The following is a 27,630-nucleotide window of genomic DNA, read 5'->3' on the forward strand; positions in this document are numbered from 1 at the left end:
TGTTAGAGGCTGCAGCAGACTTGGGACTAGGCAGTGGTTCACCTTCCAACAGGTCAACGATCGTAAACATGCAGCCAGAGCCACAGTGGAACTGTTTAGATTAAATCATGTTTATCTTTTATAATGTCCCAGTCAAAGTCACACTTGCACATGTAATAGCCATTAAAGGTGGTTTTGTAAAGCACCTGAAAAACCATGTGTCAATTCCCTCCACTTCCTTCCCCCAAAAACATGTACAAGGGATTTGAAAACTTTTAGAAGATCCTGCACAGTCTTAGAACGTGCTTTAATCTGAGCGTCTGTGTTGAGGCTTTTGGTCCGGCTGGCCTTGCATGTTGGTGCATCTGAGTGCATTCTTTACAACTTGAAGTAGGTATAAATTCCTCATTGTCCAGGAAATGATGGGCTTCAGCCTGGTGTCGGGACATTGTTCAACTTGGAGCTTGTAGAGCTGTTCTGTTGGAGAAAATAATTATAATGTGCACAAATAACTAGTAGTTTTAAAAAGTAACTACCAGATCAGTAACAACTAGTAACAAATAGATCATCCGTCATAATGCTACGATTTTAAAGCTGGATCATTTAGCGCCACAAGGTAATATTTTGGTAGTTTTTAGAATCATAAGTAGCTATGCAGGGCTTAAGTTGGAAATGACTGCTGCATTTTCAATTGTCTTATTAACACCATCGATGTTGACCCTCATGTACACAAGCTGCAGCAAGCAATGATACTGAATGTGTCCTTTAGCAGAACTAGCACAGACAAATGCATGTGGGCCTAATGAAATCTTTAAAGGTCAGTACATTTCTACAGCAGGAATCAAAGAGATGGAATCAAACGTGAAAAAGCAGATTTGGGATCTGGGTCAATGTCAATATGTAGGAATCTCTGTCTTAATCAGAATGTTTATAAGGCAATAGTATGTGGTATATTGAAGTGTGTATTATCTTCTCGAGCTCAATAGACAAATAATCTAGTGAATAACTGAAAAAGTATTTTATGTATAGTCATGGATGAAAGAAAGAATATTTTCTTGGGTTTACCTATGAGGACACAATAAAAATGATCTGACTTTTACTAGCCTCTAAAATTATTTTAATTCAGTTTTAAGGCCACTAAATCAAAATATTCTAATAGTCATTATTTATTGAACAAAAATGAAGTTAAAAATAGCCCATCCATAAAAAAAGTAGCATCATCCAATCAAATATATTTGATTAACTGATCATTAGAAATGATGATCAACTCCATAAAAGCAGAAGTTTGGGTAGTTTCTGGTCTGAAGTGTAAGGGTGTTTGTTAACCCAGTGCCAAAGTGGAAAGACATCAGCAATTGCCCTAGACAAGCAATTGTTGTTGTTCAACAATCTTGCAAGTGTTATAAAGCTGTTTCCAAATAATCTGAATTCAGTCATTCTACAGCAGATAACCAGTGGACATGGCAAGTTCACCCCAAGGTCAGATCAGTGGGCTCAGAGCAGTTGCTAACAACCCAGAGCTCAATTTCTGACTCTACAGGCCCCATCTCCAGTAAAATCTAATCATATTGTTCAGTTGTAGAACAGCTTGGACAAAAGTGTACTAGTTGCTAAGAGAAAAAAAGGACTTTGGTTTGAGACGTTGCCGCTCAATGAACTGCGAGACGTTTGGAACAATGTCGTTCAGAAAGATGAGAGCAGAATTAGGGATGTTTGACAAACAAAGCAGGTCAGTACATGGTGGTGGAGGGGTCATGATTTGGGCTTGTTTAAAAGCCTCAGCAGTCATTGAGTTATCCACAAATTTCCTGTATACCAAGACCATCTCTTTGAACATTAAATCTTGGCTCAACTGGGTCATTGAGTAGGACCATGATCCCAAACACAGCAGCAAATCTAGAACAGAATGACTGAATAGTCATTCAGACTCAACAAACATCCTGTAACTTAATGTTAATAAAACGCGGGCCAGAATTACCTGAAGTTACTGCTGCTGAAGGTGGTTCTATAAGCTGCTTTTTACACAGGGCCTCTCTATTTGTGCTTCAGCTTGGTTGAATAAATAACACAATAGTGTATCTTTTTATATACTTGAGGTTAGATTTGCATCACTTTAGAATCAGGAATTCATCCAAATAAAACAGTCAGAAATACAAATGCAAAAACAGACAAAGAGTAGTGGGAGGATTTTTTTCACCATCTATTTCCTGCTAAGTGAAGGCCAAGCTGGGACTATGTGTACGAGAACATAGGTCTGGATGTGCGTTATAAGTCAAACGTTTCAACACTTCTTTTTAAATGTTTAGATTAAACATTTTCAATTTTTGGTTTCTTTTTTGGACAGAAGCTTTTTTTGTTCCTGCTCTCTACTCTCCTTGTTTCTGACAGGACTGCAGCAGGTTTGCAGCTGAGCGTTGGGAAACAGGTCTCTGCATGCAGTGGTAGAGCCATAACATTGCCAACATACTTCCTCTGTTATGCAGGGCATTAAACGGCTTATCAGAGAACAATAAAAGTTTAGAAAGTGTTGCAGTTTAATATCACTTGAGAAGATAGAAGGCTAAGATAAGATAATGTGCATAGATTAGGAGGATCACCTTACTCATCCTGTTTTAAGATGAGGGTTGTAGAAATTAATGCATTTTTCATGTGAAGAGGGAATTCTTTTTATTTTCCTAGCCATCCAAACATTTAACCACTCACCTCTATTGTGTTGCCTCAGGGCAGCGTAAAGTACAGAAATGGCCTGAGGCGTTTTAGCTGTTGCAGTTAAACAGTTTAAAACGGCACGTGCTGCAGGTGTGCATCTCAGATTTATATTTCACATCCAAACCACAGAGAAAGCCTCACATGTCCGCTTGTAGAGCCTTTCTGGCCATACGTCTGTAGAAGAGGGAAAAGAAGCTGTTTTATAGATTTTACTGTAGATACAGTCACTGCTGAGGTTAAAACAGCTTACGCAACATTTTGTGTTGCAATGATTTTGCAGCTTTTAAAGTCTATAGTGAATCACAAAAACTACCAAAACTCTTTGAGCATACCTGTTTTTTCCATATTAATGCCATATCAGACTTTTTTGTTAGTTGATTCTGATTAATTTAATAATTATTATTCAGTTATCATATAATTTAATTAAAATGGCATAGAAAGAATGGTACCCTTACTGAGGCTTTTAGGTCAATAAACTAGATTTCCTACACTGTGATTGACAGTGGATATAAAAATCTTATACAGACCTGCTAAAATGTCAGGTTTTTGTGATGTAACAATTGATAAATCATTTCAAACCTTTTTTCTGTATAGAATGGGATAATTATCCTGTACAATTCAAAAGAAATAAAAATAAATCTATCAAAGGGAAAAAAATCGCGTAAAACGTAAAAAAGCTGCAACAGTCTGGTTCCAGAAGTGGGTCCAGAAGTTCTTATACTAATTTGTTTCACCTTTTGATTCAGTTTTAACATTCAGTCTTCTGTGGTGGGAAGCCATCATCATTCCAATCTTTACCCGATAATATTTACCCACTCTGCTTTGCAGTCGTTCTCCAAATCTCTCAGAATGTGAAGGCATCTCTTGTCCACAGACCTCCTCATGGACCTCACAGATTCTTTGGTCACATTTAGTTCTAATCTCTCTCTGTAGGCCATTCAAAATCTTCAGTTGTCATCTGCATATGCTATTCTTTTCTTAAATTCAGTGTATGCTTAGACTCACAGTGATGCAGAAAAATAAATGATTTTTTCATCTAAAGTATTTCCATCTAAACAAGAGTAAGCCCAGGGCATAATGCTGCCACCACCACATTCCTCTGGGTTGTTTTTGTGTCATTTGGAGGTGTGGGCAGAATGTGAACCTTGGTTTCGTCAGACCAGAATAAATTTTTCCCACAAAGTTTGAGAAGATTTTAAGCAGGTCTGGGTGTTTAGCTTGGAAAAGGCTTCTGTCCTTCAGTCCTACTCCTACTCCTAGTCCAGACATATGGGGAGTATATGAGATTGTTGTCACATTTAGAACCAGCATAACCAGCACCAGCCAAAAATTCCAGCTAATGTTACTGGCAGCCTCCCTGAACAGTTTGACTTGACTTCTTATATTTGTAAAAATATGCAGCTTTTATAATGTCCTTGTTGTTCCATCATTTCTCCAATTACCAACGGATTTAGTGTTAATCAGATTCACTATAAGTGAAGGCAGGTGTGACCTCTAGAAGACTAAATGTTGAGACTGGATCAGAAGGTGAATCAAGCATAATATCTCTCTACAGGTGTGCACACTTATGCAACCAGGTTATTGCAGCTTTTGGATTTTTTAAATAGTTTATCCTGTAACAGATTTGTTTCCTTTTCAGTTGAATTGTGCAGCAGATATGTACGTCGCATTAAAGGTGGAAAATGTTTGGATTCATCATGGCTTATTTTATTACATTAACCCAAAATTCCAACAGGAGCATCTTTGCTGAAGAAGCTGGCTGGTCAGAGTGCTGTATCCAGACATATGAATGGAAGGTTGAGTGAAAGGAAAATGTGTGTGATACAGTCTCAATTTCAGACCTTTACACAGATTCAAAGTTCAGCAAAAAAAAAACCTAAACAAAACCTGGCCTCCTTCATGCATCATCGTAGACGTGGTGTTCTTTTAAAATGCAACAGATGCTGTGATCAGATGTGACCTTGGACTTCAGCTTAAATGGGTTTAGATGGTTTCCTAGACTTTATTTCAGCCTGGGGTTTCCTCTCACTTCCACATCCTGGTAGGTTTACCTATAAATCTTCCATCTTGATTGCATAGCTTTGTCTCGATATGGTAAACGGACAGAACTTATTTCTTATCAAACGACCATTCAAAGGACTACACCCATTTGAGTTCTAGTCACCTTGCTTTTCAGTGTTCTGACCAAGGACACATCAACACATGGAGGTGGCAAGCTGCAGCCGAAAGGTGCAACAACGGGTGACCAGTTTTGAGACAATAAAGCAGTACATGTATATTGTGAAGCTTTAGGCTTAAAGGTTTGTACAGGAAAAATAAATTGTAACACACTTAAATGGATGTGACCTGCTTGCTAATGGTAGCTTGCCTGGTAAATGTGCCCAGCACCAGAAAAACCATCTTATCTGCATGGTTGTTCCACCTGTAAAACCGTTCACTGGGATGTGACGCCAGTCCCAGCTCACGGTTTTGATTACCAGGGCAAATAAAACCCAGAATGCAGAACAGTAAGTAGGGGCAGTGCAGACTGTGATGCTGCTTGCCTTTGCAATAACATCTAGAGACGACTATCTTCTGATATAGCAACTAGTTGCTTGCTGTGTCAGTATCTTTTAAAAATGCATGTTAGTATTTTAAAGGTAACAATACCAACCATTAAATAAGAACCAACTAGAATGGCAGCAGAGATGTTTCTATTATTCATTCTAAATAAGTAGTAGAATACCTCAGCCAAAGTAGGAAATGTTGTACCTGCTTGGGGGGTTTAAATTGCTCTACATGACTACTTACCACTGTGTTCGCACCATAAAGCTTCCTGACTGTCACCACTATGCGTAGGAACATATTATAGTGCCTTGCACCAATTTTTCACACTTGACTTCTTAGTGTATTTTATTAGGACTTTAAGTGAAAGGAAAGAAGACGACAGATCACAATCCAAAATGTATGCAGTTGTACTCGGTCCCACTGATTTAATATGTTCTAGAACCTTTTGTTGCAATTACAGCTGCAAGTCATTTGGGGCATGTTCATCAGCTTCCACATCTAGGGTCTGACACCTATTCTACTTTGCAAAACCGCTCAAGCTCAGTCAGTCATGAAGATGGCCACTCGAGTTTAAGAAAAAAAAACCTGACTTCAGACTTGTTTCCTAAAGACTTGATACTTGACTTGGACTTACCAAAAATGAATTGTGAACATCTCTGATTGGTCAACATCATTTCTCAAGTTCTGCCACAAACTCTCAATTGTCTTTAGGTCTGGACTTTGACTGGGCCATTCTGGCACATGAATAGGGTCGTTGTCCTCCTGGTAGGTGAACCTCTGCTCCAGTCTCCAGTCTTTTGTTGCCAAAAACAGGTTTTCTTGTCCTGGTTGTAGCTTTATTCATCTTCCCATCAGCTCTGATCAACTTTCTGTTTCCTGTACCCACAGCATGATGCTGCCACTACCAGTTTTTTATCTGTGGGGTACGGTGTTTACATTGTTGTGCAATGCTATTTTTATGTCGCCCATAGTTTTGCTCATATGCCAAAAACTAAATTTTTTGTCTCAACTGAGCAGAGCATCTTCTTTTACATGTTGTTTACTTGTTTTTTTTCTATTGCCAAATTACACACAAATGGACTCCATTTAATATCTGGTGAGGTTTGGAGACAACTGGTTGTACTGGATTTTATTTAAAGTTATTGATGAATGGAGTTGAAAAAAAGGCATACCACACCTTTCAGGTTTTTATTTGTAAAAATCTTGAAAATCATGTATCATTTTCTCCACTTCACTATTATGCACATCTCTGTTTTGGTCTATCACATGAAATCCCAATAAAATAAATTGACATTTGTGGCTGTAATGTTAGAAACCATGAAAATGCAAGGCACCTTAAGCACAGTGTGAAGTCCAGATTTGCATGGTTAAACCAGATGTGTTGAAATGTGAAGAAATAGAGCAGATGGGGAAAATCCTTTGTGTGGTTTGCAGCCACAGTCAGAGAACTATTCTCCCGCGAGAGACCTCCAAGAGATCCACAGTCTGGGCATGTTCAGTGTAATTACGTTTCAAAAATGGTTGTTAATTGCTATTCTGATAATATGTGTTGAGGGCTCAAACCTTCCCCTGGTGCTTTGCATGTCTTGAACATTTTTCAGATGAACATCCTGTTGTAAAATTTCCGCTATATTTGCAATGGCATGTGAATACCATACTTTTCAGAAGACTCAGCAGATTTTGCACAGCCGCACAAACAAGCCAGTGAAAGGGTAACAGGTTGAGAAACGGCTGTCAGATCCCTGAATGTGAACGCCCCCCCCTCCATTGGGGGTCGTCCTTCGTTTCACCTAAATTCACACGTGCAGATAAACTCAAAGTGTCTGCACCCAGCTGTACACAGACCTACCTCTGTGAGCGTTTTAACAGCAATTGGAATGTGGTTGGGTGTGTTTGTTTTCCTTGAGAAAAAAGAGCGCACACACACACACACACACACACACACACACACTCACTCGCACAGACACACACACACAACCAAACAAGGGAAGCCGGTAGATAAAAATCACAGAAGTAAGCTTTGTTTGGATGAAAACCACCTGGTGAGTGCATATATATGAGCTGAAAAACTCAGTAATGACTTCAGGTGGAGTGAGGTAAAAAACTAATTTGTCTTACTTCACACATCTATGTTGATTCCTGCTGATCTGCTCAGTATAGAAAGAAGCACAAACCGTTTTGAGGACAAAGAAGAAAAATGTTGTATGTTGATTGATTCAGATTTTATGTGCAGATTTCAATGCTCTTGTTAAAGCCATGAAGGGGAATGTTGGTGTCATTATAGGTGTGATGTATCCCTTAATAGGGATAGTGTCTTGAACTGAAAGTAAGGAGAACAAATAAAAAAGTTCTGCTTAATGGACCAACTCATGTTCACATCACAACTTTAGGCTGGTTCCTGCTGTTAATTAATTTAGAAGGATTTAAGGTTCAGTCACTTTTGCCCATATTTCTTGATAGAGCAGTTTTAAAACCTCTTGAGCCAATCAGTGAAGCCGATGTAATCACAATGCCTTGGAAAGCTGTTTGTACAATCCAATTTTATTTATAAACATTTTAGAGGAAAATTAGACAAAAATCAAAATTTAACAACAATGCAATAATTCCGAGGGGAAGATAACTCATGTAAATTGTAGCATACAGTGTCCCCCAGTCAAAGCTAGAAGCACCATAGTGAAATGCAAAAATCAAATGCATCATTGAACATAGCAGTATATATTTGCAACTATGCATACCCTAAACATGTTAAAGTTCTTCCTAAAATAATCAACAAAAACTCAAGCTTTAAAAAACTTAGAGGATGAAGTTGAATGAGAATATCTGATTTCCTCCAGGTAAAGACAGGAAACCATGTCGGTTAGCCGCAACTGGAAACGAGGCAGAGAAGCTGATTTACAACCTGTTAGATTAAGTCTTTTGGTTATCACCATTCCAAATGCAGGGGCTTGTTGAGGGGTTGAAATGAACTCCAGTGTATGGCCAGAAACAATGAGCACAGTGAAGTGAACATCTGGACGCAAATGTCTTTTATTAACAGTGGAATATAAACCTCTGATATGACTCAGTCCTAATTTTCTTGTTAATCATCCATCAAACCTTTACATGAAAGGCATTTTTAAGTAGTGAGCTCACTTTGTTGCACTATTATGATATGGTATGTTATAGTTTCTTAGTCCTGTCCACATTTCAGACACATGGACTTTCAGGAAATGTGATTTGTTATCTGGACAGCATGTGTGCATTTTATTTCATTCCAGTCCATCCTTTCTTTTTTGAGAAACGAAACTGCCTGATATCCAGTTAAAACACAATTGAAGCATACAACAAAATGTAAAAAGCTGTCAACATTCATGCACATTGTAGCCACAGCTGCCCTGCCATACAATCGGCACCACCGAGCCCTCTGACCACCGTCAGCAGGCAAGGTGGGGGAAGTGTCTTGCACAAGGACATGACTGAGACATCCCAATACACTCACTATAAAAACCATAGGCCTATGAATGATGTCACACCCTGCTTAATTCTGTTTCAATTGGAACAACAATGGGATTTCCTCATTTTTGTAAATAGGCCAACAACTAATAATGTATTTCACAGTATTTATTAAACAGTTACACTTCCACTGAGTTAATATCAGCTGAGAAAATAAGTTACAAATGCTCAGTTTATCACTTATTTGTTATATGTGTAGCAGTCGTATTGGATTTTGAGGATGAGATTGAAACAACCCAAAATAAAACTTTTAGGAGTTGTTCAATTTTCATTTTCTGGCTTGAAACTTTGAATTTCCTGCTGTCGAGTTCAAATGGTTTGTAGCATGAAGCACGGCTAAAACACTAAAACATCAAAGTATAAGAGTCCATACCAGAACCTCCCGAAATGTTAGTGGATGCTAAAAACATTGTGGTTATTGATATCGCAGGGCACGCAGAGAGCTCAGTATGGCACAGTAATTTAAATGTCTGTACTTTATTTTATAGGTTCTGTATTTACAGCCTGACCAGTGTAAGTTAAAATGAATTTATTTATACTTTAGAGAGAACTGAGAACACTAAATATTTTAGTTTGGAAAAGCATGGATTTTTAACTTGAAAAATGTGTGGGAAACATGGTAATCTGAATTCAGTAATATTGTTAGTTTGCTGCAAAACTGTCTTTGGACTGCTGTGTTTTTAGGCATTCGCTTATGTTTGCTCATGATAGAAGATATTCCAAATGTTGGTGGGATTTGTTTTATTTCCACTGGCACAGGAATCCAGTTCAAAATATAAAACAATAGACTTCCAATCCAATCCAATCCAACTTTATTTATAAAGCACTTTTGCACCACAGCAGACCAAAGTGCTATACAGAAACTAGATTCAACACAGCTCATAATACAAACAAAAAACACAACTAATTCAAACAAAACACAACACCTTACACAGTGTCAAAAGCCAAAGAAAACAAGTAGGTTTTAAAATGCGTTTTAAAAACAGACAGTGAAGAGGACTGTCTGAGTTGGAGGGGCAGCTCGTTCCAAAGGTTAGGAGCTGCTGCAGCAAAAGATCGATCTCCCTTTAGTTTAAGTCTGGTCTTAGGGACCCTCAGGAGCAGTTGATCAGCTGATCTAAGGGAGCGGGAGGGATTATAGGGATGCAGCAGATCAGCCAGGTAAGGTGGGGCAAGGCCATCCAGAGATTTAAAAACAAATAAAAGTATTTTAAAATGGATCCTAAAAGGCACAGGCAGCCAGTGAAGTGAAGATAAGATGGGAGAAATGTGCTCATATTTACGTGTGCCAGTTAAAAGCCTCGCTGCAGCATGTTGGACCCTTTGCAGTTGGGCAATGGAGGACCCACTAACCCCCAGATAAAGTGCATTACAGTAATCCAGCCGGGTGGTAATAAAGGCATGGATCACTGTCTCAAAATGTCTTTTTGGAATAAAGTATTTTATTTTGGCTATCTGCCTCAAATGATAAAAACTCCTTTTAACAACTGACCTGATGTGGTTGTCTAATTTGAGATCGGGATCTATTTCAACTCCTAAATTCCTCACTAACAATTTATTGTACTGAGTCAAGGAACCTAGATTTATAGGGGAGTGACCCGCAGTACCTCCAAAAACCATAACCTACAGTCTTGGTTTCATTAAAACTCAAACAATTAATTGCTAATCAGGCCTTCAGGTCCTCAAGACACCTAAGAATTGAGTCTATCGCAAACAAATTTGACTTTTTAAGAGGGACATAGATCTGGCTGTTATCTGCGTAACAATGAAATGATATACCATGCTTTCTGAGAATAGAACCAAGTGGGAGCAAATAGAGGGAAACAGAAGCGGGCCTAAAATTGAGCCTTGAGGGACTCCACAAAAAAGAGGAGAAGAGGAGGACACTGACCCCTCAAGACTAACACAGAATGTTCGGTTGGTCTGATAGGATCTGAACCAATTTAAGGCAACGCCTTTGATTCCCACCCACTGGTCCAAACGAGATAACAGAATGTCATGGTCTACAGTGTCAAAAGCAGCTGTTAGGTCCAAAAGCACAAGGATGACACAATCACCAGAGTCAGTTGCTAAAAGAATATTATTAAACACTTTTAAAAGAGCTGATTCAGTGCTGTGGAAAGTTTTAAAACCAGATTGAAAAACCTCGAGGATATTATGCTCTTCAAGAAAACTAAGTAATTGACTGTACACAATTTTCTCAAGGACTTTGGAAATAAAAGAAAGCTTGGAAATTGGCCTACAATTAGCTAAATTAGTGGTGTCTAGTCCAGGTTTTTTAATAAGAGGTTGCACCACTGCATGTTTAAAATGATCAGAAACCACACCAGAGGACAGACTACTATTAATAAGTTCAAGACAAAATTGTCCTATGGTGGGGAAAACCTCTTTAAAAAGTCAAGGAGGGACAGCATCGTTAGGAGAACCTGAAGGCTTCAGGTGAGAGATAATCTGCTGAAGAGAAGACAGAGTCACAGGTTCAAATCTGACAAAAACAGCACAAGCAGGAACATAAATAGAAGGATCATGGGCAGAAGGTAAAATATGGTCTCTAATAGTTCTGATTTTATCTATGAAAAAGTGAAGAAAGTTTTCACAAAGAACAGAGGGAGCATCAATGCAAACAGTTGGTGGAGGATTAAGAACCGAGTCGATTATTGTAAATAAAACACGAGGTTTGTGAGAGTTTGACTGGATAACATTAGACAGATATATTCTTTTGGCTTCCTCCACAGTCTTTTGATATCGTCGACAAGAATCCTTTAATATTTGAAACGAGACCACCAGCCTGTCTCTTTTCCACCTGCGCTATGCCCTGGGGCATTCACGCCTAGCAGCCTGGGTCGTTTTATTCAGCCAGGGCTCAGATTTGAGTTTAGGCTTTCTAGTCTTTACAGGAGCCACAGTGTCCATGACAGACTGGCAGGTTGCATGAAATCAGAAACTGAAATCTTGCGTGTTGTTGACTGAAGACGCTAGGGTGACACATTTCTGATTAAAAACAGCAGAAAATTTTGTAGCAGTGGAAGGGTTAGTGATGTGGCAGCTCCGCGCAGGGGCGCAACTGAGTTTTTAACAACAGAGACCTCAAATAAAACAGGCATATGATCAGAGAAAGCTGAGTCACAAATTTCCTGATTAGAAATAGGTAAACCATATAATAAAACCAGATCCAAAGTGTGTCCACATTCTTGAGTGGGACCAGATACAGACTGTACAAGATTAAAAGAGTCAATCAAATTTAAAAAGTCCATGGCCATCGGTTTATCAGGACAACATACATGGATATTAAAATCTCCAACAAGACTTGTCTTCTTAAACAACTCCTCTGGGGTTTTATAAGTATACAGGTCCTTCTCAAAATATTAGCATATTGTGATAAAGTTCATTATTTTCTATAATGTAATGATGAAAATTTAACATTCATATATTTTAGATTCATTGCACACTAACTGAAGTATTTCAGGTCTTTTATTGTCTTAATACGGATGATTTTGGCATACAGCTCATGAAAACCCAAAATTCCTATCTCACAAAATTAGCATATTTCATCCGACCAATAAAAGAAAAGTGTTTTTAATACAAAAAACGTCAACCTTCAAATAATCATGTACAGTTATACACTCAATACTTGGTCGGGAATCCTTTGGCAGAAATGACTGCTTCAATGTGGCGTGGCATGGAGGCAATCAGCCTGTGGCACTGCTGAGGTCTTATGGAGGCCCAGGATGCTTCGATAGCGGCCTTTAGCTCATCCAGAGTGTTGGATCTTGAGTCTCTCAACGTTCTCTTCACAATATCCCACAGATTCTCTATGGGGTTCAGGTCAGGAGAGTTGGCAGGCCAATTGAGCACAGTGATACCATGGTCAGTAAACCATTTACTAGTGGTTTTGGCACTGTGAGCAGGTGCCAGTTCGTGCTGAAAAATGAAATCTTCATCTCCATAAAGCTTTTCAGCAGATGGAAGCATGAAGTGCTCCAAAATCTCCTGATAGCTAGCTGCATTGACCCTGCCCTTGATAAAACACAGTGGACCAACACCAGCAGCTGACACGGCACCCCAGACCATCACTGACTATGGGTACTTGACACTGGACTTCTGGCATTTTGGCATTTCCTTCTCCCCAGTCTTCCTCCAGACTCTGGCACCTTGATTTCCGAATGACATGCAGAATTTGCTTTCATCTGAAAAAAGTACTTTGGACCACTGAGCAACAGTCCAGTGCTGCTTCTCTGTAGCCCAGGTCAGGCGCTTCTGCCGCTGTTTCTGGTTCAAAAGTGGCTTGACCTGGGGAATGCGGCACCTGTAGCCCATTTCCTGCACACGCCTGTGCACGGTGGCTCTGGATGTTTCTACTCCAGACTCAGTCCACTGCTTCCGCAGGTCCCCCAAGGTCTGGAATCGGCCCTTCTCCACAATCTTCCTCAGGGTCAGGTCACCTCTTCTCGTTGTGCAGCGTTTTCTGCCACACGTTTTCCTTCCCACAGACTTCCCACTGAGGTGCCTTGATACAGCACTCTGGGAACAGCCTATTCGTTCAGAAATGTCTTTCTGTGTCTTACCCTCTTGCTTGAGGGTGTCAATAGTGGCCTTCTGGACAGCAGTCAGGTCGGCAGTCTTACCCATGATTGGGGTTTTGAGTGATGAACCAGGCTGGGAGTTTTAAAGGCCTCAGGAATCTTTTGCAGGTGTTTAGAGTTAACTCATTGATTCAGATGATTAGGTTCATAGCTCGTTTAGAGACCCTTTTAATGATATGCTAATTTTGTGAGATAGGAATTTTGGGTTTTCATGAGCTGTATGCCAAAATCATCCGTATTAAGACAATAAAAGACCTGAAATATTTCAGTTAGTGTGCAATGAATCTAAAATATATTAATGTTAAATTTTCATCATGACATTATGGAAAATAATGAACTTTATCACAATATGCTAATATTTTGAGAAGGACCTGTATAATCACTCAGAAATGTTTAACAATTTTAAAGCATCCTCATGGAAGGGCATAATTGTAAAATCAACAGTCTACCCATTTCAACGCAAAAAAGGAAGCTGAATAATAAAAGAGTTGAGATACCTTCAACCTCAGAGTTAAATAAGTCTCATCTGGTTATGGATTTCAGACATTTTGTTTGACGCTGTGATTGGTTTGTGCTTCACTGTTTTTGGTTTGATCTTTCTCTTAGGATGACTCAATAGTTTTAGCTTATCTGCAGGGAACATTTGAGCCCTATTGCAGAAAAGCTCACGCAGACATTTACACAGCTTTAAAGTTACTTAACAGGAAGGAAGTGTGACAACAGGAAGCAGTCTAACAATACTGTCCTATGACCCTGTTTCTGTGGGTGGGTGTGTGTGTGTCTGTATGTGTGTGTGTGTTTGTTTGTATGAGACAGTGAAAGAGAGAGAGATAAAGTGTGTGTCTTCCACACACTGGATGGTAAATAATACAGTAAGGAAAAACCTCCTACACCCACATATATACATATATATCCCATATTTATTTTAACCGTGAGACTGCCATTGAATGTATCAGGCTAAGGCTTCCATGGAAATGCGGCCATGTGATGAAGAAGATGATCACCTAGGAAACCGATACTGTTGACCTTTTTAGGTTGGGGGAGGGGAATTATATATAGCAACACAAAAGAAAGTATATAGTGAAATGGAAAGCATACATAGTTCAAGATTTCCTAAAACAAGAATAAAATGTTCCAGATTTAGCTTCAAATAATGGCTAGAATGTAGATTGTATGCTATATTGTTCATGTAATAACATTTTGTAAGTGATATAACCACTAACTTCAGTGTTTCACTTTATTCCACTATATTGTGATTTTATGTGATAGAACAACACAAAGTAGAGCATAATTGTGAAGGAAAATGATTTGTGGTTTTCAGTCTTTCAGGGTATGTCCACCAGCTTTCCACATCGAGGGAACATTTGTGAACAGCATTTTTTAAATCAGAGATTCTCAATTGAATTTGGTCTAGACTTTGCCTGGGGCATTCTAACACATGAGCTTTGATCTAAACTATTCCATTGTAGCTTTGCCTGCATGCCTGGGTTGTGGTCCTGGTGGAAGGTGAACCTCCGCCCCAGTTCTGGCAGCCTCTGACAGGTTTTGCCTTGTATTTAGCTCTGTTCATCTTCCCATAAACTTTGACCTGTCTCCCTTTACCTACTGAAAGCTAAACCCACAGCAAGATGCTGGCACCTCTATTTTAATTTGGGGACGATGTGTTCAAGGTATTGTGCAGTTCTGCCTCATGTAATGTTTTGCACGTATGCCAAAAAGTTCAACTTTGGCCTGATCTAATCAGAGCGCCTTTTTCCACATGGTTGCTGTATCTCTCATAAAGATAGCTTTTGTTTAACTGTAGGTAAAGTGATTATTGTCATGAAAACACCTGACCTTTAACCTTTGTCATGCATGCAGGTCTTCACCACCTACTCTAACGAAGACTATGACCGGCGCAATGATGACGTTGATCCCATGGCTGCCTCGGCCGAGTATGAGCTTGAAAAGAGAGTTGAAAAACTGGATTTGTTTCCCGTTGAGCTGCAGAAAGGTTTGTACGTTTAATGTTGCCAAGAGTCACTCACTCATGTCTCTTTCAACACAAACCACATACACAAAAGATAAACTGATAAGGTTCCTTGAAAGGACATACACTGTCTGCCTGCTTGTAACCCTATCTTCTTATGGGATTAAAATTAGTGCGGATTAGCCTAATTAGCAGCTAGTAATTCTGAAGGTAATAGATTTGGACCAGCTGGTATGTGTTATGGCTAATTTCTAATACAGGTCCTTCTCAAAATATTAGCATATTGTGATAAAGTTCATTATTTTCCATAATGTCATGATGAAAATGTAACATTCATATATTTTAGATTCATTGCACACTAACTGAAATATTTCAGGTCTTTTATTGTCTTAATACGGATTATTTTGGCATACAGCTCATGAAAACCCAAAATTCCTATCTCACAAAATTAGCATATCATTAAAAGGGTCTCTAAACGAGCTATGAACCTAATCATCTGAATCAACAAGTTAACTCTAAACACCTGCAAAAGATTCCTGAGGCCTTTAAAACTCCCAGCCTGGTTCATCACTCAAAACCCCAATCATGGGTAAGACTGCCGACCTGACTGCTGTCCAGAATGCCACTATTGACACCCTCAAGCAAGAGGGTAAGACACAGAAAGAAATTTCTGAACGAATAGGCTGTTCCCAGAGTGCTGTATCAAGGCACCTCAGTGGGAAGTCTGTGGGAAGGAAAAAGTGTGGCAGAAAACGCTGCACAACAAGAAGAGGTGACTGGACCCTGAGGAAGATTGTGGAGAAGGGCCGATTCCAGACCTTGGGGGACCTGCGGAAGCAGTGGACTGAGTCTGGAGTAGAAACATCCAGAGCCACCGTGCACAGGCGTGTGCAGGAAATGGGCTACAGGTGCCACATTCCCCAGGTAAAGCCACTTTTGAACCAGAAACAGCGGCAGAAGCGCCTGACCTGGGCTACAGAGAAGCAGCACTGGACTGTTGCTCAGTGGTCCAAAGTACATTTTTCGGATGAAAGCAAATTTTGCATGTCATTCGGAAATCAAGGTGCCAGAGTCTGGAGGAAGACTGGGGAGAAGGAAATGCCAAAATGCCAGAAGTCCAGTGTCAAGTACCCACAGTCAGTGATGGTCTGGGGTACCGTGTCAGCTGCTGGTGTTGGTCCACTGTGTTTTATCAAGGGCAGGGTCAATGCAGCTAGCTATCAGGAGATTTTGGAGCACTTCATGCTTCCATCTGCTGAAAAGCTTTATGGAGATGAAGATTTCATTTTTCAGCACGACCTGGCACCTGCTCACAGTGCCAAAACCACTGGTAAATGGTTTACTGACCATGGTATCACTGTGCTCAATTGGCCTGCCAACTCTCCTGACCTGAACCCCATAGAGAATCTGTGGGATATTGTGAAGAGAACGTTGAGAGATTCAAGACCCAACACTCTGGATGAGCTAAAGGCCGCTATCGAAGCATCCTGGGCCTCCATAAGACCTCAGCAGTGCCACAGGCTGATTGCCTCCATGCCACGCCGCATTGAAGCAGTCATTTCTGCAAAAGGATTCCCGACCAAGTATTGAGTGTATAACTGTACATGATTATTTGAAGGTTGACGTTTTTTGTATTAAAAACACTTTTCTTTTTTTGGTCGGAGGAAATATGCTAATTTTGTGAGATAGGAATTTTGGGTTTTCATGAGCTGTATGCCAAAATCATCCGTATTAAGACAATAAAGGACCTGAAATATTTCAGTTAATGTGCAATGAATCTAAAATATATGAATATTAAATTTTCATCATTACATTATAGAAAACATAAGACTTCCCACTGAGGTGCCTTGATACAGCACTCTGGGAACAGCCTATTCGTTCAGAAATTTCTTTCTGTGTCTTACCCTCTTGCTTGAGGGTGTCAATAATGGCCTTCTGGACAGCAGTCAGGTCGGCAGTCTTACCCATGATTGGGGTTTTGAGTGATAAACCAGGCTGGGAGTTTTAAAGGCCTCAGGAATCTTTTGCAGGTGTTTAGAGTTAACTCGTTGATTCAGATGATTAGGTTCATAGCTCGTTTAGAGACCCTTTTAATGATATGCTAATTTTGTGAGATAGAAATTTTGGGTTTTCATGAGCTGTATGCCAAAATCAGCCGTATTAAGACAATAAAAGACTTGAAATATTTCAGTTAGTGTGCAATGAATCTAAAATATATGAATGTTAAATTTTCATCATGACATTATGGAAAATAATGAACTTTATCACAATATGCTAATATTTTGAGAAGGACCTGTATTACATACAACAGCAATGTATATTTGTATATTAACTACAATACTATGTATTTGCCATATTAATTATAATACTAACAAGTGTTGGTATGTTAACTACAATACTGACATGTTTTAGTAGCTGTATATACTGGCAAGTCTGGCTTTTAATAACATGAAAGCTACAATGTTGATATGTATTAGCATAATAAATACAAAGCTAACAAGGATAGGCATAGTTGCTACAATACTAATGTGTATTATCAATAATAATTAAATGTATTAGCATAGTAAATACAATATTAGCTCTCATTAGTATATTAACTACACTCCTAACACGTACTAGCATGTATTAGCATACTAGCTAAAATGAGAACATATTTTTTGCCTATTAGCTACAATACTACAATGTATTAGTATATTTACGAGGATACAAGTTAATAGTCTATCTGCTGGGCATTACTGCCTTTGCAAGTGTGCTGCATCAACCATCTTTGTGGGCACAAAAAGGTCTAATGGTGGTCGGAGCGATGGCAGCGATTTCTCAGCCTCCAACTCTTATACTTCCAGAAGCTGCCTTTCTCCACAACCTTAGTCACTTCATTAATGGCATTCCGGCTCGCTGCTCCTGTGCATCCTATGTCACAGATCAGATCAACATTTGAGGCCCTGACGAGGCCCCTATATTCCACTTCAACAGGGCATTCCAGCCTGCCTCCCTACACTCTACTGCCAGGACTGTGTACTTGGAACACTTCTGTTCAATGGCAGCCTCCATTCCCTCTTCCCACAGGGACAGTGAGCTCCAAACAAGATAGGAGGTCTTGCTGCAGCGGGCGATCTGTTGTTAGCCTCCTGTCTGCACAACCCTACTAGCTGTGACAGCTTCTTCAGTGCAAGACCGTGTCGCCACATGTAACGGCCTTGGGATAATGCAGTTTTGCGGCCTGAAAAAATTATGCTTGAGGCTTGCACAGGGGCCAGGTCTGTTTGGCCTTTGATGTAGGTTTTGGGGACAAGGTAGGGTGTCATAGATGTGCTCTAATCAGGAAGCTAAGCCTGGCTTGAGGGACCCTCCACAGATCAGACCACGACATAGTCCTGTTTGTGACACTTTCCTTCCTGTTCGGATCTGGGGTCCAGCTGCTGCCATCAACTGGTCGGTGGATTCCCTCAGCGCCAGCACCATTCAAGCCTTCTTCTGCTTGTGTCCCAAGCTGATTAACCCAGTGGCAGTTGCAGCATTTTTCTGCAAAAGACCTGCATCTGCAACAGCCCCGGCCACTTCCTGATGAACGAGTTTATTTATTCATATAATATTAACTACAGTCCTAACCTGTATTGCAATAGTAGCTACAATACTTAGATATATCAGCACAATAGTTACAATGCTAACATGTATAACATAATGCTATGATGTATTAGCATGGCAGCTAGAGTACAAGCATGTGTGAGTACTAAAATTGGAAACAGTAATGGTAAAAGTTAAGTAGGCTACACCCTTTAAGTTATTCAAAAATCTTCTTGTCCTACAAATCATAAGCAGATCTTAAAATTAGGAAGGTTCAACCTAAGGCCAACAAAGAGGGACACATTTTAATATGCACAAAAACTGAAGGAGGAAATGTTTTAGAAACACTAAATGTTTTTCATTGCCCACAATAAAGTATAGAGGTTAATACACAACAACTGAAGCTCAGCTAAGATTAAACCATACAATCACAATTCTGTCTACAACAGAAAGGCTAAAACATTAAAAAGCGAGGTGTTACAATGGTGTTGTCAAAGTCTAGATCTCAGACTGATTGAATTGCTATGGGTGGACCTTGAGAGCTGTGCAGAAAGGACTGCCCACAAACCTCACTGAACTGAAGACACATTTTAACAACAATGCATCGCATCACAGAGCAGACCTGAAAAAATATTCCAGTAACTGCTGCTTACAATGTTCCTCGGTCTATTAAATCATGGGCTGTACATCGTTTTGAAAAACAATGGTTCTGCATTATTTCCTAATTTTTATAAAAATACATATTAATAAAGTCAGTCAGTCATTTTCTACCGTTTATTCCATAGTGGGTCGCGGGGGAGCTGGTGCCTATCTCCAGCAGTCTATGGGCGAGAGGCAGGGTACACAGTCAGGTTGCCAGTCCATCACAGGGCAACACACATACAACCATGCACACACTCATTCATTCATACACCTAAGGGAAATTTATAGTGACCAATTAACCTAACAGGCATGTCTTTGGACTGTGGGAGGAAGCCAGAGTACCTGGTGAAAACCCACACATTCACGGGGAGAACATGCAAACTCCATGCAGAAAGACCCCAGGATGGGAATCAAACCCAGGACCTTCTTGCTGCAAGGCAACAGTGCTACCAACTGCGCCACCGTGCAGCCCAATAATATATTCATGGGTTATTTGAGGTTGTTAAACGTGAGATCTTACAACTGAAAGGTTTGTTCACGTTTCAGTAGAAAACATCTACATGTAAGCTAAAGGAAGAAGTAACTGGTTTATGCAAGATGTGTAACACTGTGTTTTCTCCGTTTGTTTGACCCTCAGACAGTGATGGCCTCGGTATCAGTATCATCGGCATGGGAGCGGGAGCTGATATGGGCCTGGAGAAACTGGGGATCTTCGTGAAGACTGTCACAGAGGGTGGAGCCGCTCACAGAGACGGCAGGTACCCTCCCTACCTGCCCATACTCGTCCTGAGACTTGTTTCGACTAGAACGATATCAACAAGCTGAATGGAAAAATTATGTTTACAGTGCCTTGCAAAACTATTCGTACCACTTGAATATTACCACATTTTGCCATGCTACAATCTACAAATTTGCATTGGGATTTTGTGTGATGGACCAACTCAAAGTAGTGCATTGTTGCGAAGTGAAGCTACCCAGTCTTATATCATTTCCAACCTCTAACAAGTTATCCTCCATAGAAGGTTACCCTGTATTTAGCCCCATACATCTTCCCATCAGTTCATACCTCCTTCCCTGTCACTGCTGACGGAAAGCATCCCCACAGCATGATGCTGCCACCACATTTCACCATGTTTTCAGGGGTGATGGGCAATGGTTGTTTTCTGCCACACACAAAATCTTCCAAAGGTTTAGTTTTGGTCTCATGCGATCAGCACATTTTTCCAAATGCTTGCCCTGTCCCCTACATGTCTTGGGGCAAACAACAAACAGAATTTTTTTATAATTATTTTATTTAACAGTAGCTTTCTTTTTACTACTTTGCTATAAAAGCCAGATTTATGGAGTGCACAACTAATAGTTGTCCTGTGGACAGATTGTCATACCTGAGCAGTTTAAGAGTTACCACAGGCCTCTTGGCTGCTTCTCTTATTAATGCTCTCCTTTCTTTGCCTGTCAGTTTAGGTGATGAAATCTACCATGATGTCTTGGTAGATTTGCACTTGTGCTACTCTCTTCCATTGTTCAATGATGGATCGAACAGTGCAGAACATTTGAGATGTTTGCAGCTTGGGATATAGTTTTATAACCTAACCCTTCTATAAACTTCTCCATATCTTTCTCCCTGACCTGTCTGCTGTGTTCTTTAGTCTTCATGTTACTGTTTGTTCTCTAATGTTCTCTAACAAACCTCTGAGGCCATCACAGAACAGCTGGATATATACTGAGATTAAATTACACACAGGTGGACAATATTCATTAACTAAGTGACTTCAGGTAGCAACTGGTTGCACTGGAATTCATTTAGGGGTATTAGAATGAAGGTGGGTAACATTTTTATTTGTAAAGAACATAATGTATCATTTTCCTTTCACTTAATGACTGTGTTAGCATATCACATAAAATCCCAATAAAATACAATGAAGTTTGTGTTTGTGGGCTAGTTAAAGAGGTGTCAATACTAGCTGGAAGTCACTGTACACATCACAGATGAAGAGTTAATCTGAAGTTATAGTTTGGTCTTGTTGGCCCCTCAGACGTCATACTGAAACAGTGATCTACAGCCTACTTCCTTTCTGATACTGGTACCCAGACATAAATATATATGTTGGAAATATTCTTTAAGGTTGTTCTGTGACTGCATTTTCTCAAACATCACTATGCATACAGTAGGTTTGTTTCTGCTCCGTGCTTGCAGGATCCAGGTGAATGATTTGATAGTGGAGGTCGATGGGACCAGTCTGGTTGGTGTTACTCAGAGCTTTGCTGCCTCTGTCCTCCGCAACACCTCAGGCACAGTCAAGTCAGTCTTGTTTAAGTTTCATGCCTTTGCAGTTTTGATTTTAGAAGAGTTTCATGCTTCACATGTGTGGGTTAAATGTGTCTTTCTTTCTTTAGGTTTGTTATTGGCAGGGAAAAGCCGGGGGAGCAGAGCGAAGTGGCTCAGCTGATCCAGCAGACTCTGGAGCAGGAGAGATGGCAGAGAGAGATGATGGAGCAGAGATACAAACAGTACATGGACGATGATGAGGAGGTACCGGAAAGACAGGCAGCATGCAAAAACCTCAAGGCGTATATGACAAAAAAAACACACCGCACATGTCCACCCGGATAAGTTCTCCAGGTTTTCATGTCTGTATTTATAAAGCTGGCCCTGAGTCAGCTCTAAAAACTGAGAGCACTGTCAGGTTTCTTGCGACTGTTACAGCTTCTGGTAACCACAGGAAACCAGAAGTGTCCTTTCAGTGTGTGTTTGTGTTAAGATAAAATGTCGCCTGTGTGCAACCACATGGCCTGTTGTTTCTCAGTCTAACTTCCCCACCTTGTGGTCAGAGAGGGGAACTTAATCCTTACAACTAGCATTTAAATTGTCTTTGTGGTTTTTAGTGACAAGAAAATTACAATGAACTATTTAAAATGTATTTAATAGTTGCAGCTGCTAGGTCATTTTCACTCTCAATGAGCCAAATTGAAATGAATTTATGCCTGTAATTACTGCATAATTCAACTGTAAAGTTTGTAGCGAAAAGCAATTAAATGGATTGTTGAAAGATAATATTCCTTTGGGATAACCTCACCCCAGAAGACTGTCTGTGCTTCTGCTAATGTTTTTGAGAACACAACACAAAAATAAATGTTTGTGTTGTGGTTTTTTTCTTGTTGGTAGTCCAGACGACTTTCAGACTCAATAAGTGTTTTTGTTTTTGGCAAAAACCTTGGGGTTGCTGTGTCTTGTGGATGGTAGGGTCATGTGCAGTGTTAGGTTTTTCCACATAAAGCATTTCACATTTAAGCCAAAACAATACATTATGGTCTCATCTAAACAAATTGCAAATGAAAATTTAATTGGACTGTTAAATTGGAATTCATTTGTAAGCACATAAGACACAAAAAAGGAAAATTAGTTTTTTCAGTCATAGTTGGTCATACACACATAAACAATTCTTATCAGCCAGTTAAATACTTCAATTATTTCAGTAGAGCTGGGACTTTGGCTGATACAATCCCTATTCCAATGAAATTGGGACAAAATTGGGATCGTAAAATAAAAATAATACCAGAAAAAAAAAATTATTTGCAAATCCTGTTCAGCCTATATGCACCTGAATACATTATTGTCTTTTTGCAAATGTTCACTCATTTTGAATTTGATGCTTGCAACACGTTACAACAAAGCTGGGACAGGAGCAACTAAAGACTAGGAAAGTTAAGGAATGCTCAGAAAACACCAGTTTGGAATATTCCACAGGTGAACAGAATAATTGGAAACAGCTGAGTGTCATGTTTGGGTATAAAAGGATCATCCCTGAAAGGCTCAGTCGTTCAAAAGCAAGGATGGGGCGAGAATATGGAGAAATCATTGAATGCCCGTGACCTTCGACCCCTCAGGAGGCTCTGCATTAAAAGCCGACATCATTCTGTAACAGATATTAGCATGTGGTGTTAGGAACCCTTCAGAAAACCATTGTCAGTTAACACAGTTCATGTCTACATCTACAAGTGCAAGTTAAAACTCTGCCATGTATCAACAACACCCAGAAACGCCATAGGCTTCTGTGAGTCTGAGCTCCTCTTAGATGGACTGACCCAAAGGGAAAACGTGTGCTGTGGTCTGAAGAGTTCACATTTTAAATTGTTTTTGAAAATCATGGAAGTCGTATCCTCCAGGCCAAAGAGATACTATCCAGATTGTTTTTAGCGCAAAGTTCAAAAGCCAGCATCTGTGATGGTATGGGGGTGTGTCGGTGCCCATGGCACGGGTAACTTGTACATCTGTGAAGGCACCATTAATGCTAAAAGGTACATACAGGTTTTGGAGCAACATCTGCTGCCATCCAAGCAACTTCTTTGTCAGGGACGTCTCTGCTTATTTCAGCAAGACGTTGCCAAGCCACATTCTGCACGTGTTACAACAGTGTTGCTTCGTAGTAAAAGAGTGCTGGTCCTAGACTGGCCTGTCTGCAGTCCTGACCTGTCTCCCATTAAAAATGTGTGGAGCATTATGAAGCACTAAATATGACAACAGAGACCCTGGACTGTTGAGAAACTGAAGTTGTTCATCAAGCAAGAATGGGAAAGAGCTCCACCTACAAAACTTCAACTATTAGTGTCCTCAGTTCCCAGTTGAGTGTTAAAAGGAAAGGTGACGTAACACAGAGGCAAACATGTTCTTGTTCCAGCTTTGTTGGAATTTGTTGCAAGCAACAAATTAATAAATTATTAATAAATAAATAATTAATTAATAAATATTTGCAAAAAAGAAAGTTTATCTGTTTGAATATTAAATATCTTTTGTTTCAGTGGATTCAGTTGCATATAGTTTGAACAGGATTTGCAAATCATTGTATTCTGTTTTTATTTAAGTTTTACACAACATCCCAACTTCATTGGAATTGCGGTTGTATAACATCTATCCATGGTGTGAAGAAGAGGACATTAATGTAGCCATCTTGTTTGTTGTGGTCTATAAATAGTCTCTGAGGTCAAGCTTCTCTTTGTGTCAGAATACAGAGCTGTAATCCATTAGAAAAATGATAACATCATGATTTTATATACTGAATGCAGTTCTGTTAGTGTGTTCAGTAAAGCTTACCATCTGTCTGCTAATGTGAGGCTTTGTATGTAGAGCAGAAAAACATGATAAATGGTCAGCAGGTTCCACTGATCATTTGGATGCTTTATCTAAGCTTTAAAAGGCTCTGGCTACATTTACTTTCAGTGGATTAGGTCTTTCTGTACCAGTATTTTCCCTTAAATTTTTACTTTCATTATAAAACGTAATTGCAATAGTTCTCTTTATCAAATTACATGAAACAAGAAAATAAATGAACTCGTAACACTAAGTCAGGATACCTTTTCCCTGTTTTAGGCCTTTTACTGAGTAAAGCTAATCCTACAAGTCTCTATGTAGTCAGACAAAGGATTTTATTTTTGATTTCTAAGATGTTAAACCAACTGGATCACCTGAATTTGGAATTCCAGCTTGAAAAGGCAAATGTTTCTCTCCAGCTCACACCTCAAAATCCAACATGGCTGCCATGCGTGTCAAGCATAGTGAGAGCTGAGATAATGAGCGGTTTATTATCTAATGATTTGTATCTCATTAATCAATCATATACACTTCGCTGTTCAATATCAAACAGTGAGAATGTTCCTGTTAGTGTTTGAATGCATATTATGCAAGGTATAGCCCCTGTTGCTAATAGCGTTTAACTGGTTTTCCTACGGCGGTAATCTGGAACATGTTGCGTTTGGCCTCTTTAATGATCCGATCAAAATGAAACGCAGTTTAAGCCTCTGCCTGTAAGTGTGGGTAGTAGGAATAGGTTTCGCATCCTGCACATTTGATTGATACTTTAAGCTTCCTTACCTAATCTCTCATTTTAGACTTCGAAATGTATTTTCTTTCTATGAACAGACTGGCGAATATGCTACAGACGAGGAAGAAGAGATGAGTCCAATGTTTCCGAACTCCATCGAGGTTTTCGACTTGGCAGAGAACCAGGACATGTCTCCTGTGGAGCTGGACCCTGAGAAGTTGGCCCACAAATTTAAGGGGGTATGTTTGGTTTTCAGCTTCTTTACTTGAATAAATGTAATATTTTCTTTATTGGTTTGTTCATTTCTTTTCAGCTTTCCAGTATTATTTTTTGTTTCCTCTGAAGCAAATCAAATTTCCTGCTGTCTTTTTGTCGGTGTAGCTCCAGATCAAACATGCAGTAACGCAGGCAGAAATCCAGCTGTTAAAGAGGAAGGTGAGCCCACTTTATTTTCAGTTCGCTTCTACAGGATGAAATGAAGAAACAATCACAAGCGTGTGGTACAGAGGGGAATGCACATAAGCACTGGTTCTCTGTCTGTTCTCAACAATGACTTAACGCTGGCTCTCCCTCCCACATACCACCTCCTTCCTCCTACAATGACACCCCTTACCTCCAGCTGGCTCATGCAGAGCAGGAGAAGTTGCGTTGGCGGATGGAGCGCGCTCAGTTGGAGCAAAACATCAGAGACAGCAAGGAGAGGATGGAGAAGCTTGAGGGCTACTGGATGGAGGCACAATCCCTGTGTAAGGTAATTTATTTGAGAATAAATAAAAAAACATTAATTGGATTTTTTTCCACTCATAATATAAGAGCTACCTTGCCCAGTAGAAACTGGATTCTGGTCATTTAAAAACACCCAGCATGTGCTTTTAGGCTGTGGATGAACACCTAAAGGAAACCCAGGCCCATTACCAAACCTTAGAGAGGAAATACAACAAAGCCAAGAGAATGATTAAAGAATACCAGCAAAAGTAAGTGACGATAAAACGATATAAAAGTACCTGTTCAAGAAGTAACTTTGGATCACAGCTGCTGCAAAATGACAAAATGTGCATTTAATCAACATAAAATTAAACATGTATGTGTATTTGGGATTTGTAGGGAGATCGAGTACCTGAAGAAGGAGACTGCTCAACGGCGTGCACAAGAAGAGAGCGAGGCGACACACAAAGAAGAGACGGATAACCTGCAGGAAAAGGTCGGAGAATGCTCGTTTTTATTGTGCTGGCTTCCATACCCTTCTACTAGCAACTAGCAACAGGCCTGTTAGCCGACTCATGCACTACATTTTATCCTCTCCATGGCTGCTTCCATGGTACAAACATCCACACACCAAAGCTCACAGTTTCTTGATTGCACCTCACTTTAACAGCACTCCAGCTAAAGGCGGAGAGAACATGACAGGTAAACTTGCACTCCAACCCCACTTGGACTCAGTTTGATTTCTAACACTGCCATGCCTCCTGAAAAGCAATCAAAATCTAGGAAATTCCCACAGATGTGGGGCAGTGGGAAAATGCTGAGCAGCCCAGTCATGTGACATGTTTCCTCTGTCAGCAGCAAAGATGTTCAGGGCCTGTTCCCCCGCCTCCCTTTAATACCGCCCTGGGCAACTGCCCATGTTACCCATAGCAAAAACCACCAGTGTGTGTAACAGACATTTGTCTCATCAGAGCGTTTGGCTTCCCTTATTAACATATTATTATAAATGATTATTCTTATTAATGAAAAATGACTTTAGACATTAAATATTAGTTATAATTATGTTATTATGAATAACAACTATGTATTATTTAGATTTTGATACATAGATTTAAGCATCACTGGGAATATAGGAAGCTCACATCACCTGCTTAATTGCCAGCTGCTCCATTAGAGGTTATTGTTGGTTACGTAACAGACATGCTGCTCTCTGCTGTGCTTCGTGAACCGGATGGTTTCAAGTTAGATTCAACTATGAATGCTTGAACGTAATTTCTCTCTGGACTTTTCAACAGGACAATTCAATTCAATTCAATTCAAAAATACTTTATTAATCCCAAAGGGAAATTAAATGTTGTTGTAGCTCATATTATGAAGGTTTCCTCAAAGAGCCGTTGTAGATGCTGATGGCTGTAGGCAGGAAGGATCTCCTGTAGCGCTCCGTCTTACAGCAGATCTGAAGAAGCCTCTGACTGAAGACACTCTGTTGTTGTAGGACAGTCTCATGAAGAGGATGCTCAGGGTTCTCCATAATGTTCTTCATTTTATGAAGAATCCGTCTTTCCACAATGATCTCCAGAGGTTCCAGAGGAGTCCCCAGAACAGAGCCAGCCTTTTTTAT

At 39.9% G+C, this 27,630-nt stretch overlaps 1 protein-coding gene and 1 long non-coding RNA gene across 6 annotated transcripts in view; one reads left to right on the forward strand and one right to left on the reverse strand.

Moving 5' to 3' along the window:
* Positions 1 to 27,630, forward strand: part of LOC124864475 (neurabin-2-like) — a 48,802-nt gene that overhangs the window by 11,510 nt on the left and 9,662 nt on the right. Inside the window, exons 6-14 of one of the 2 annotated variants that reach the window (XM_047359265.1) lie at positions 15,171 to 15,303; positions 20,123 to 20,243; positions 21,683 to 21,787; positions 21,883 to 22,018; positions 25,403 to 25,543; positions 25,686 to 25,739; positions 25,924 to 26,055; positions 26,181 to 26,278; positions 26,409 to 26,929. In XM_047359265.1, coding sequence (XP_047215221.1) covers positions 15,171 to 15,303; positions 20,123 to 20,243; positions 21,683 to 21,787; positions 21,883 to 22,018; positions 25,403 to 25,543; positions 25,686 to 25,739; positions 25,924 to 26,055; positions 26,181 to 26,278; positions 26,409 to 26,562 — 1,074 coding nt within the window. In that variant the 3' untranslated portion in view covers positions 26,563 to 26,929. Of the gene's footprint in view, positions 1 to 15,170; positions 15,304 to 20,122; positions 20,244 to 21,682; positions 21,788 to 21,882; positions 22,019 to 25,402; positions 25,544 to 25,685; positions 25,740 to 25,923; positions 26,056 to 26,180; positions 26,279 to 26,408; positions 26,930 to 27,630 lie in introns of those variants that run through there. The other variant, XM_047359267.1, reaches the window with a different exon arrangement.
* LOC124864476 lies at positions 25 to 26,557 on the reverse strand. 4 transcript variants are annotated; one of them, XR_007037311.1, is made up of 6 exons: positions 26,422 to 26,557; positions 26,309 to 26,339; positions 26,124 to 26,224; positions 25,918 to 26,046; positions 2,683 to 2,862; positions 25 to 456 (listed from the first exon to the last, which is right to left on the reverse strand). It is a non-coding gene; the product is annotated as an uncharacterized LOC124864476 (long non-coding RNA). The 4 variants fall into 4 exon arrangements; XR_007037313.1 differs by lacking the exon at positions 2,683 to 2,862; XR_007037310.1 differs by lacking the exons at positions 25 to 456; positions 2,683 to 2,862 and adding an exon at positions 25,549 to 25,724.

The sequence above is a fragment of the Girardinichthys multiradiatus genome, chromosome Y (genome assembly GCF_021462225.1).
Source record: "Girardinichthys multiradiatus isolate DD_20200921_A chromosome Y, DD_fGirMul_XY1, whole genome shotgun sequence".
In the NCBI taxonomy this organism is placed as follows: Eukaryota; Metazoa; Chordata; class Actinopteri; order Cyprinodontiformes; family Goodeidae; genus Girardinichthys; species Girardinichthys multiradiatus.